At 44.6% G+C, this 12,628-nt stretch overlaps 1 protein-coding gene across 9 annotated transcripts in view; it reads right to left on the bottom strand.

Moving 5' to 3' along the window:
• Positions 1 to 12,628, bottom strand: part of SENP5 (SUMO specific peptidase 5) — a 69,254-nt gene that overhangs the window by 44,985 nt on the left and 11,641 nt on the right. For 8 of the 9 annotated variants that reach the window (XR_012630130.1, XR_012630131.1, XR_012630133.1 and 5 more), the window contains exons 1-2: positions 11,328 to 11,417; positions 3,144 to 4,723 (exon numbers count right to left, since the gene is read on the bottom strand). Coding sequence is in view for 3 of the 9 variants with exons in the window: in XM_074878616.1 (XP_074734717.1) it covers positions 3,144 to 4,101 (958 nt within the window). In the remaining 6 variants the exon portion in view is untranslated. Of the gene's footprint in view, positions 1 to 3,143; positions 4,724 to 11,327; positions 11,418 to 12,628 lie in introns of those variants that run through there. The other variant, XM_074878614.1, reaches the window with a different exon arrangement.

The following is a 12,628-nucleotide window of genomic DNA, read 5'->3' as shown; positions in this document are numbered from 1 at the left end:
AAAAAAATCAGACCCCATTCTCGCCATATATACACATATCTACATCAAACTAATTATACCAGTGCTACGAGGAGACTCCCTCCCACTGCCTATTTCAATTAGCATCTTAAACAATTTTACTGCAACATGAAAAGCCATCGGTTTCTGCAACAGTTTTCATTGAAAATCCAGCACCTTGTTCTTACAGCATGCAGAATTACTCTCCTCAAATGTAAGCAGCCTTGGTTGGCAGAGTGTTTGCAGTCTGTCCAGTTCCTCTGCTGTCACCACAGGGAATGGAAAAGACACCAGACAGATTCTCAGCAAGTTTAACTCATTTACCCTTGTATCCTAGGGATGGCATGTAAGGTGACACGGACAGCCATGTCAGCCTGCTATTGCCTGGAAAAGCACTGGGCAACCATAACACCAGAAACAAAATGTATTAACTAGGAAATAATGAAGAGATGAATGCTGGAGAAATAAAAAAACCTAGGAAATAGATTTTTTTTTTTCCTCAGACACAAGACTAGAACACTGGAGACATAAATCCCACCCAGGCATTCAAAACCACTTTGAGAATGAAGGAGAATGGAAAACAGGATTTCAACACTTGCTAGTGAATAACAGAAAAAAAGACCAATTTGTCCAGCTTTCTGAAAATGAATTTTCAAATGCAGCAGAAAAGATGTGTTCTGTATACAGAAAGCTGGATCTGAGATCCAGGGAAACTGCACTAACCCAAACTCCAGGACTCTTCCCAGGCTGGGGTGTGATGGCAGAGAGCATCACTGGACAGTGCAGTGTATATTCAGCTCTCTGCTTACCAAGGCTTTGATAATATTTCCTGGAAACTTTCAAAGATCAGGATAGGAAGAAGCAAGATGAGAGAAACATCCGACAGAAAAAAGTGCCAGAAGAACAGCAGTAACAAAAGAATCAAAACAGGAGAGACTAAGAACAAAACACAAAGAGCTGAGAAAAGCAGCAAAGATATAGGAAGAAGTACACCTGTATGTGTGACAGAAGGAATGGAAGATTGAAGAGTGAGGTCAGACAACAAGGAATCATTCTTCAGGGGAAGACTGCAACTCTGCCACATACTTGCCTAACAACTTTTACCCCTTACATCTTAGTAGACTGTGACAGGGAGGCTATTTCTCACTCTGGCTAGAAGTCTAGATAGACAACGCACAGGGCTTATAAGCGTACCTTATTCTCTTTTAACATATAAAATTTTTCAAAGCTTTTTATTCATACACACAAAGGAAGGATTGTTCTTATAGTTACAACTGACAGCAGCAGAGCTCCAGGAGACCTCTAGCTAGACTCTGACCTCACTTGGGCTGGTGTAACTGAACAACTCAAGGAGGAAAATACAAAGTTCAGACCTGGTGCAAGATCAGACACCCATCACAAACAGCATTTACCATGGAGCTCTGTTTGATACCTAATAGCACATCAGAATGTACTAAATATTGCAGCCCATTAACATCTGAGTTCAGCTGCTGCAGAGAAATTCAAAACCCAAGAGCATCCCTAACACTTATAACTCCTTCATGCATCTACACTCGGAACTCTTGTCAGGTTAGCAGTATCTTTTAGGGTGCAGTTAATTATTAACAACCCTCCTAAACAGACAAGAACTCCTGTACATAGTTATACCAAAATTAAAATTATTTTTTACAGCTTTTCATCTGAGCAAATTCAGAAGTGCTATGCTAGCAGTATGAATGTATATATAGTGTAGACTTGGCTTTAATCCTCAGAGAGGAACCCTCAGCTCTGAAGAAAATGGAAACTGGTCTCACCTTCTGTCATGCAGAAGCTAGGTAAGGATTCTCTTAAAATTGTCAAGCATGGGAAAGTTTAGTGCATTTGCTGTGTCTTTTTAATTGTATTTTTTTAAGTTATTCAGGCCTCCCATGAACAAGAACATGACTGCCTACCAGACCACAAAACTTTAACCTTCGCCCCCTTGATACAGTCTTGGTTCTTGACTGTTATAGGACTACATCCCTTTTTCTGTTGGACAAACTTTAAAACCCCATTGCAGAAATGGTCTGTTCACTGTAGTACCACAGTTCCTCTCCATTTCCCACAGAGCGCCTGGTCCTTGCTGGACCACGTAAAGTCAGTCATAGAGAAACACATCCCACACAAAGCTGTGGTTATGTATGTGGAAAGCTAAATCATCTTTTGAGGTTCAGTGTCTGCTTCTTCACATTTTGCTTTAGAGAATCAATTGCAAAACTGAAGGACAAAAGGGTGGGCAGAAAAATCAGGGCACGTGAAACTTCAAGCAATCCATTTAACAGTAGTTGAGACCAGCTTCAGGCAAAGGCAAGACTTCAGTTATCAGAATGCCACTGAACTTGAACATTATATTAATGGTACTAGGTGACACAACGTGTTAGCCTACTGCTCCTTACTATGTGTATAGTATGCCGCTATACATAAGACACCGATTACTATTTTTACTACGTTCCTCTTTAGAGAAGCTATCAAATACTGCATGCTCAGCACTGGGTAAAAAAACCCCAAAGCCTTTTTGCTGAACCTTTGCTAAGACTAGTCTTGCCTTTTTATGAACAACCTAGGTAAGCCTACCTTATGAACAACCATAGAGAAAACTAAGTGACAATGAACAATATTTGGCTTTCAAAACCTGAGATTCTTTAACTGATTTTAGTTTCAGTCTAAGACAGAGCAAGAGAAGAGAGAATAAGGCTGGAAGGAATTATTAGATCACTAAGGATTTTCAGAAACCAAGTTAAGCACAATAATTGTCAACCATTTAAAAAATTGGAAATTTTAACCCCATATCATCTTCTGAAATGACATGATAAAAGACATTTGAAATGTCTATCAACATTTTCCACAGAGATTCCAATTAAATTACATTGTATGCTCTAAAACAAAAGAAGCAGAGGCACCATTCAACTATCCCTCAAAATAGCTTGTCAGATAAGCATTGATTTGTCCTTCCTTCATGCAGCTCTCCTCTTTGCAGCCTCACTTCATTAAGTGTTATGCCAAGCACCCTTTACAATTCACAGTAAGAAACCATTTTAATAAAGGAATTAATGCAACATGTAAACTCCACGATATATCCAGCAGTTTTCAGGAACTCCTGGAAGCCCTAAGATATTTAAAAGGTATACCACAAAGCCACGTTGCCAACTGCTCATCAGCCACCCGGGAAGGTTTCTGACTGCTCCTTTTGCCTCCCTTCCGAGTTCCTGATTTTAGTCCTGTGCTTTCTGGTGAAGGCTCCTCAAGAGGACTTTTACAGTAAGGGTGATCTAGTAACTTTGCACTAAAAATGTCCAGGTTTAAGGAGCCCTCTACTTCCATTTGGCTAGAGCTGTCCTCATTTTGCATCAGCTCCATGCACAAAGGTCCATCTGCAAAATTATCATTGACATCAGAATCCTGCAAGGAGGATTGCAACAGTATCATTCCATCTACACCCATAACCTCATTAGATTCTGCGTCATCTTGACCTGAAACAGCAATTTCTTTTCCTATCACGGAGACGAAAATGTCAGAGCAATGATCCTCTGTCAGAGCCCCGTTAGTCTCCACCTGGTGCAAGGTCTCTGCCTCTGGAGAAGCTCTAGCATGCAGTTCTGGCGGGACAGCATCCGCACGGCCATCCTGCCCTCCGGATCCCGGCTCCTCAGAACACAGCTCAGCACGCGGGAATGCATCCTGCGTACGGCAGATCTCGGGTGCGCAGATTTTGTTCTCCTCACCTAAAGATTTGGGTGTATTATTGTTCATATCTGGTAAGTTGTACCGGTTCCAAAGACAGTTACTTTTAGATTTCCAGTAAGAAAGCCAATTACACAATCCACTTTCAAAATCCCGCTGGAGTGTCTCTTGATGGTCCCTCGTAATTTTCTCCACCCACCTTGGCTTGATTTTTCTCAATTTGCAGGTTTTGCCTCTTGCTTGAAGTTCTGGGGATTTTATGATTCTATACCGAAACCTAACCATAGAAAGTTTCTTATGCATCATAAATAAAGATCTCTTTTTTACAGTATGATGATTAAATTTGGACCTCTTTATAGTTGTCAAGGGGCCACAAGTTCCATTCCACTCCCTTTGCAACAGCATTTCCTTTTATAGTTGTTTAAAACTACTAGGACTGTGTTGCCCTCACCATTATTGCTCTTCTCCCCACTATGTACAAAACCACCTTTCTTTACAGGTAAGGCAGCACCATCCAGCGTACCACATGAGACATAATGGATATTGCCAGAGATGCTATTAAGAATAGCTACAGTTTCAAATTCTTCATTCAAGGGATCTTCACTCTGAAAGGATTCATTGTTGAGTTTTCTTACTGCTTCTCCAGATGGGCTTTCGGCTTTGTGACAGGGACAGGATCTTTTTGCTCTCAGTAGTTTTGTAAGGAAAGCTGTATGGTTCAGCAGGAGGTTTCTGATAAGTTTCTGCCTTTAGAGGCACATCAGGAGCCCACCTGCTTTGGAGCTCAAGTGCCTCCCTTCTGCACTGCAGTCTTCTGTACAGTTTATTGTGATTTAAGCTCACAATTAGCTGAGCACTCTGTCTTTTCTTCTTAGCTAGGAAAAATTGTTTTTGCAAGCAGTATTTCCCAAGCTCCCCACATCCAGTGGTCCATCTTCTAGACTGGGCCAGCAACTGACTTCTTTTCCAAAGCAAATGTCTTCTATGGTTTTTCATTTTTCTGCTGCATTATGATCTTGAAAAACAGCTGAAAGAATAAGGGAAATGAATTCAGAGTTATCTGGACTGTAACATAATAGCAAAACACTAAGGCACATTCCTCAGGCAACACGCCTATATAAAATTCCACCCGTTCTCCAAACACAATCCCACATTCCCTAGGACATTCTCACTTGCACCAAAAGGAAAAAGCAGCAATAGTTGCAATGGCTTGGTGCGTAAACATGCTCTTCTCATTTACCTTCCCTTGAGGTAAAACAATAAACAGGTAATCCCCTCCCAGCACACGCTCCCTATATGTAATTACTGACTCTCTAGCCCGAGGTTAAATCTCTCTCAATAGCCATGTTGTAGAGCAAGCACAGTTAACTAGGTCGCCTCAAAAGGCTTTTGAAAAACAAAACTTTGAAGTCCAAGTTAGTCAACAAGTGTGTGCAGGTACCTGATTCCATCAGCACTGTACAAAGCAAATGCTTTTTCTTGTGCAATAAATGGTAGCAGGCACTCTGAAGACACTTCACACGCTCACACAAATGTTTTCCTTAAAGGAACAGCAATGCACATACTGCCACAGTAATTTCAATTCTCTGACTAGATAAAGAATGACACAGCTTACTCTGTGAAGTGGTTCCTCTATATTTACAGTAACAGCTCACTCCTTATGACAACACCACCATCAGCTTCTATAATCAGTGTTTATCTTTGCATTAACAAAGCAATATCAATGCAGGACACCAGATAACCACCTTAAAAATCCCTTTCCCTACTAAAAACCTGCATCTCAAAGTGTGCAATAAGGATATATCTGAGACTACACAAGAGTGTAAAGCCTCCATAGTAATTGCTGTTCATCTTCACTAAATAACTAAAAATAGTAATTCAAAGGTAGAAAAATCCAGAAACACAAGGGGAAGGCATCAGCCACACACACAACATAGGATGGTTCACGTAAATTGTCCCAGCTTCACCAAGTACATCACATCCTGTATTTTACATCAGTTTGTATTTTTCTCAAATTCAGAAATGAACTTTGTCCCCCTTCTCTATCCAACTGCTTCTGACTTAGACTATTATAGAAATTTTCCCTTAGCCACATCTGTCCCAAGCATTACCTGTAGGCATCACCTATTTGAAAATAAAGGAGCCTATAAATGAAAAAAAAACATCAACAATTAGGCTTTAAAGGTAAATATGAATGCTAGACACCTGCAAAAACAGGTATTTAAAGTCTGACTTTGGAACCTCTCTGCATTCTTCACTCTACTCAGACAAACAGGAGGTGGCTTCTTTGTTTTGGTGGAGGAGTGGGAGGGGAGTAGAAATGCAGAGAGGATGAAGAATATCAGTTAGCACATGGGTAAGGTATTCCCACCATACAGAAAACAGTACAGAGTTCACTACCTACAACCTAGAAAGGAACCTGGCTACCTCCCCTCACATAGATGTGCAAGACAGTACAGCTTAACAGTAAAAGCACTGCAATAGGGTCGAGCTGTTTTGTCATTCTCTACTAGTCACCATGCAACTTATTTATCATAAAAATCAGGACATATCTCATCATGCTCATTTTCTCATACTTGCTCTTATAAAACTTAGATATTTCTCTACACTAGAACCAGTTTATGCCTGCTTTTATGCTACAAACTCTACACGTCTGTCTATTGTGTACAGTACCTACAAAACATTCCTTGAGTGGCCCCAGTAAACATCAGCCAAACCACAGTCTTGCTAGGACAGCTTATTCCAGCCACACTCCCATCCAGGTAAAACAAACAAACCCAGCAAAGCTGCAGCATTCTCAACAGAGCCACGTATACAAGGGGCTTCTGCCAACACAGCGAGTCTTGAGTACTCTAGGAAGAGCACAGCGTGTGAAGGTAATGGTTTCACCGCTTCTCAGAGTCTCAGCAATACGTGCCCACTACCTATGCAATACATCTTCTGTTTTTTAAGAACAGTCCTGAACGATTTGCGAGTCATCACTTTCCTCCTTGCTCTCTCGTAGCAAAGTCCAACAAGAAGCATCTCCTCCATGGGTACTGCCTCAGATGTGGAAGAAGGCTGAGCAACTGCTGGTTTTCTGAACAGCTGTGGATTACGCAGGAGCTGAAATGCCTACAGCTGCCATTGTTACACCCATAGTAGACTGAACTAATGATCACAGTGGGAAAAATACTGAACTAGATTCTAGCAAAGATAAGTCCTGACAACAAAAAGAACCTGAGGCAAACCTGAATTGAGAGACAAGAGTGGTGCCACAGTTTCAACGCAATCAATTGCAACAGCAATTGAAATAGCTCATTTGCACATTAGCATCGTGAAATCTGGCTTCTTAAACTGCAACAAGGAAGATCTTAGGAAAGTTATTCTACCCACCTGTTTTTCCATTTCATTTTTAACTTAGATCATTAAAAAATGCTTCACGTTATAATGTGCAGGATTAAAAAATACTTCATGTTTGTCTGTGGTGCACACACCAATTTCTCCACATTGAAAAGTTTTTCTGTACAGAAAAGTTTGTCCTTAAAATGGGGAAGAAAGTCTGACTAAGCATATAATGCAAGCAAACCTTTTCTGCCCTCCCCTCTCCTTTTTCAAACACAATCAATTTTGAGTCTGGATCTCTTTAAAGCAAAGGCCTCCAAGGAGCAGTTAATCCCAGTCCTAGGAGCTGAAACAGTTCACTTTTCTAATAGCAGTATTACCTAGAGCGACAAAAGATAATCCATACACAAATATTTAATTAAAGTTGCTGCTTGAGGAACTTATTTTCTGTCAGTGCTACAGGAGTATTACTGTTTTCCTTGGTAACATAAATAAGCAAGGCGAAAGGACGGCTTAAAAGTGCACTTCTAGGAAAGTAACTGAAGTGAGCAACATAAAACCAAAAATAAAGCAAGCGGCACCCAAAGTTTAAGAACCTGAAAAGAAAGTCACATCTTCATCCCATACACTGACACAGACAAAAAGCCTCTGAAGTTGAGGAACTTGCACCATTAAGAGAGTCATCTGGCTAGTATAAGCCACACCTCCACTGCACAGGGATGCTGCCAAGACTACACCAGCAAAATCTTAAAGCCAGAAAAGCCCAAGCTGTACACCTGCCAAAGACCATAAGTGAAAGAAATTTACTGTCATTAGTCCTCACTCCTTCAGCTGTTTGGCATACCAGCTGCAAATGATTAAATATTAAAAGGCACAATCTCTCTTGCACTGGGCAAAGACAACCCCGAACTGACACAGCTCTCGTACTAATGGCAGCTTCTTGTTATAAATTTGCTTTGTACTCTAAGCTTTTAAAAACATATTTGGGAACCACTCAGCTTTCAGAATAGACACTTATCCCAAGAGCTCTGGTAAGCTACAAGCAAGCATGACTATCAACTGCACATAAAGCTGGCCTAAAATTCACTGAACACCTACACAAGAGGAATGGAGGAATTCGAGGCCCTTGGTCCTTTACTGAATAACAAATTCAGCACACACACATGCTATATTTCCGTTAGAGCAATTAGCAGCTCACACCACTAGCAACTTACTGGTTGCAGCTTCAGTGAAATTAAGTACTGCAAAAGACACTAAGCATTCACATCTTTCACCAATTTTAAGCCTGTTACAGTTTAACCGCTAATTAATCTTTAGCAGTCCTATTTATTCTTGGCAGGTTTAGAGAGCCCAGGTTTTAACTGAAAAGGACAAAATGCAAAAAGCAGCCCCAGACAACGCTGCTGACAGGACTCTAACAAAGGTTTCTAGCTGACACCTGAAGCATCAGACCACAGAAACCTTTTGTCCACACGTGCGCAGAACAAATCCGTAGCACGGCATAGCACAGTTACTTCATGCTCAGATCACCACAAGCTATCCAGGGCTGTGTCTGGGTGGGCAGCAGATCGAGACACACGCAGTTGGTGCATAATTCAGATACAGCTCACTGCTAACTCCTTGTAGTGGTTTCACCCCAGCCAGCAGCTAAACACCACACACAGCCACTCGCTCACTCCTCCCAGTGAGATGGGGAGGAGAATCAAAAAAAAGTAAATCTCACAGGTTGAGATAAGAACAGTTTAATAAATAAAATATAATAACAATAATAGTAATGAAAAGGAATATAACAAAAAGAAAAATAAAACCCAAGAAAAGACAAGTGATACACAATGCAGTTACTCTGACCGATGCTGGAGCAGCGATCCGCCCCCCACGGCCAGTTCCCCCCAGTTTATATACTGAGCATGATGTTCCATGGTACAGAATATCCCTTTGGTCAATTTGTGTTCGTTGCTCTGGCTATCCCCCCTCCCAGCTTCTTGTGCACCTGTACGCTGGCAGTAGTAAAAGTGCTTGATTTCTTAGCAGCAACTAAAGACATCAGTGTATTATCAATACTCTTCTCATACTAAATCCCATACTGAATCCAAAACACAGCACTATTATGGCTACTAAGAAGAAAAATTAGCTTTATCCCCACTGAAATCAGGACACTCTCAGGTTGTTATTGTTTTTCCCCAGACTGTCTAGATTTTAGTATTGCTATTCAAAACATAAAAGAAGCTGGTTTTGAAGAGCATCAGTAATGCTTGGGAGCATGGCATTGGCAGGCACAAGTAATTCATGCATCGCCTGCTCCCACAGCAGGCAGTGGTTCTTGCAACACCCAGCAAGTCCAGCCTTTCCCAGTGGAGATCTGGGGCAGGCTCTCAAGGACAGGAGATAAGCAGGAAAGAGGAAGCTGGCCTGAGGTTAGAGAGCTGGGATATGCTGTTCGAGAAGATGCCTGCCCTCCCTCCCCCCACCGGAATGCAAAATTGGAGAGAGGAAGCTGGGGAAGGGTGTCTCTCTTCAAACCACCACGTGGCCAGAACTAAGCTGATAAGGTCAGGAAGTCTGAAATGATTCAATTAGCACATGCAGAAGTAATGTGGGTTCACAGCACTGGGAAATATCTGCTCTTTGCTTTCTTTCTGACCTGCCCAGCACAGTTCTGTGAACTGTTAACCAAACATTTTGTCCCAGAGGTGAAACAAGACTTAGGAAAACACACTTCGACAAAACATAATGTATTAACACAAGACCATACAGAAATGGCCAAAGTCCAAAGTTACCAACTCATGGGAACGTGGCAGGGCACACAGCTGATGACCTCAGTTATCACACTGCAAGGCTTAAACTCTTACAGTTACTTTGGTCTCTTCCCTTCTCTCAACTAGTGCTTTTGGGAACAAACTCTCAGTCTCACCCAGCTGGCTACGCATCTGCTAAATTTATTTCTGGCAAGATGATTATAATTTACTTAAGGAAACATCCTCCTTTAGGCTAAACTAGATCAGTGGAGATATGTATAGCAGATAAAATAGCATTTAAGAGAAATACCGTCACAAATCAGTGATGAAAAATTTCTAGATTAAAGAATCCAAAGTCACTTTTGTGTATGGCAGGCATAAGGTCATAAATAATATTTAATCTTCAGGCTTTAGATTGATTTAATGAAATACCACTCAAACTTTGTCCCTTCCTTCCTGGATACCTCTGCAAGGCAGAAGTGTGGAAGTAGCTGAAACAAAGTCTATCAAACTTTGCTGTCCAAGCCCTGTGAAGGGAACAGAAACCTGAAATTTCAGCTGAGGTCCTTGCACATGTCTGGGATCAAGGGTCTCCCTGATGTTTTCCAAAGGCTTTCCTTAACAAACGGTATATTTTCAAAAGTATTAAACATATTCCTGCAGCTTTGAAAAAAGATGACTTCTCTGCTTGTGTTAGCGACACAGGTAGATAAATAAAGGTGAGGCTATTACCAAAGGCAATCTGCTTCTCTCCTGAGCTAGAAGTCTGGGCTAGAAGTTAGTTAGGAGACAGCTGTAGGGAGAGCACATTAGTTAAAGCCAGTCCTCCGCTAAGGAACACAGCTCTGCTGTTCCTGCCCCACCACTCAGCACCCCACCTGCGACAGGCACCCCCGTGGAGCTCCCTGTCCCTGCCAGTTTGGAAGGGCAAACAGCACTGGGGCAGATAAGCTCTCTGCTTACACAGCAAAGAGGCTGGGAGTCTCTGCGAGCAAAAGACAACTTGAGGGCAGAGAAGTAGGGTCGAGAGTCCAATGATAGAAAAAAATAAATAAATCTCTTGCAACAACTGGAAATCCCTTTCTACAGCAGCCCAGTTCCACCACCGCCTGGCTCTCCCAGTTACGGAGCCGACCCTTGCTCCCCAGCACCGACTGGCGCTGAACGACTCCGCACCGCCCCAGGATTTTCCCCAGACCCGCTATTCCAGGGACCGAGAGCCGGCCCCGGCCCCGCCGGCGCGGAGAGGGCCGGGAGGCAGCGGCCAGCGGCGCCCCGCGGCCTCCGCCCGCCCGCGGCCCCGCCACTCTCCAGCCACCGGCGACGGGGCCAGCGCGGGCGACAGAGGCCTGGACACTGCCGCAGGGAGCTCCGGGCGGGCACCGCCTCCGCTCCCCGCCGGCCCACTCGGCGGCGGCGGGGGGGTCCTGCGGCCTCTGTCCAGGCCGCGCTGCCCCGCACTCGTGGGGCCGAGCACAGGCCGGGCCGGGGCCGGGGCCGGGGCCGCCGCCGCCCGTCGGGACGGGGCGCACGGGCCCACCGCTGCCGCCGCCGCCCCTCGCCTCGCCTCACCTTTGCCCGCCGGAGCCGCCCGGCTCATCCCGGCCGCCGCCGGGGCCGCGCTCCGCCCCCCGCCGCACGCCGGGCCGGGCCGCGCTGCGCCGGCGCCGCCGCGTCAGCCCTGCGACGGGACGGGACGGGGCGGGGGGCAGCGGCCGGGGGGGCAGCGCGCCTGCGCCCGGCCGCCGGGAGCGGGGCAGGGCCTGCTCCGGCCTGCGCGGCCCCCGCGGCTACCCCCTCCTGCCCTTCTCCCCCGGGAAGCCCGAGCAAGGCCCCCCCGGGTGTAGGAGGGCGGCACGGGCCTTCCCTAGGGCCGGTGGGTGTCCCCCGGCTGAGGGCGACCCTGCCCGGCCGGGGGGACTCAGCGGCTGCCGCCCCCCGCAGCACGCCAGCAATGGCCGCAGGAACGAGGAGTTTAAAAAGCAACCTGACTTTTAAAAATAAACCACGAGTATCGCGATATATGGATGTGTTCCTAAAAAAAAAAAAAAAAAAAACAAATTAAAAATACTGTTGTCACTCCGGCCTCAGCAGTCTGGCAAAACGGCTTCTACAGCTGCAGGCAGGGCTTTCCCCTGCTTTTTCCCCAGGCAGGGCTGCGGCGGAGGCGACTGGGTTTGTTTCTCCATGCGCTGCCTTTTGTGGGTCGTTTAACATCTCTGTACCTCGGCTCCGCTGCCTGCAGCACGGGGAAGAAGGTATCGGGCAGTGTAACTGCTGTGCTGTGTTGTACAGAGACATGAAAATGGGAAGTGCTCCAAAACCGTTGCGTTTTTGCTGCTGGGTAGAGAAAGGTTACACTTCCTCTCACTGGGTAGCCCCTGCGAGGGGAAGCAAAAGGAATCTCTCCAAATAAAAAAAAGTCAGTGAAGCAGGGGATATTAGGAAACAGCCATGGTGCATCAGTTTTGCTACAGCTTTGCACGAGGTGAACTATTTTGCGATCATGCAGTATCCATTATGCTGTGCATTCCTCCAGGAATTACAGTATCCAGGCCATGGATTGTGAAATGCTGTAACAAAGAAATAATAATAAAAAAAAAAGGATAGAGAAGACAATGGGGTAATGCAACAAACAAAACGGCAAAGTCCGTGCCAAACTGAGAGTTGCTGGCTTTTATTTGTTTGTTTGAAAAAAGTCCAGCCCAGCTCTCTCATTAAATACAGTTCTTTCCTAAGCAACCGTTTGTTCTTCCTGTACAGTAAATCCAGCCAAAGATGGGCTAAGCAGTTTCAGAGCAACAGGATGAGTCCTCTGGCCTTTATGAAACACACAGTAAACAGGGTGCACAACGCAGCGTTCAGGCTGTGAA

Source organism: Strix uralensis, chromosome 9 (genome assembly GCF_047716275.1).
Source record: "Strix uralensis isolate ZFMK-TIS-50842 chromosome 9, bStrUra1, whole genome shotgun sequence".
NCBI lineage: Eukaryota > Metazoa > Chordata > Aves > Strigiformes > Strigidae > Strix > Strix uralensis.
This window is presented reverse-complemented; position numbering and strand designations above follow the sequence as displayed.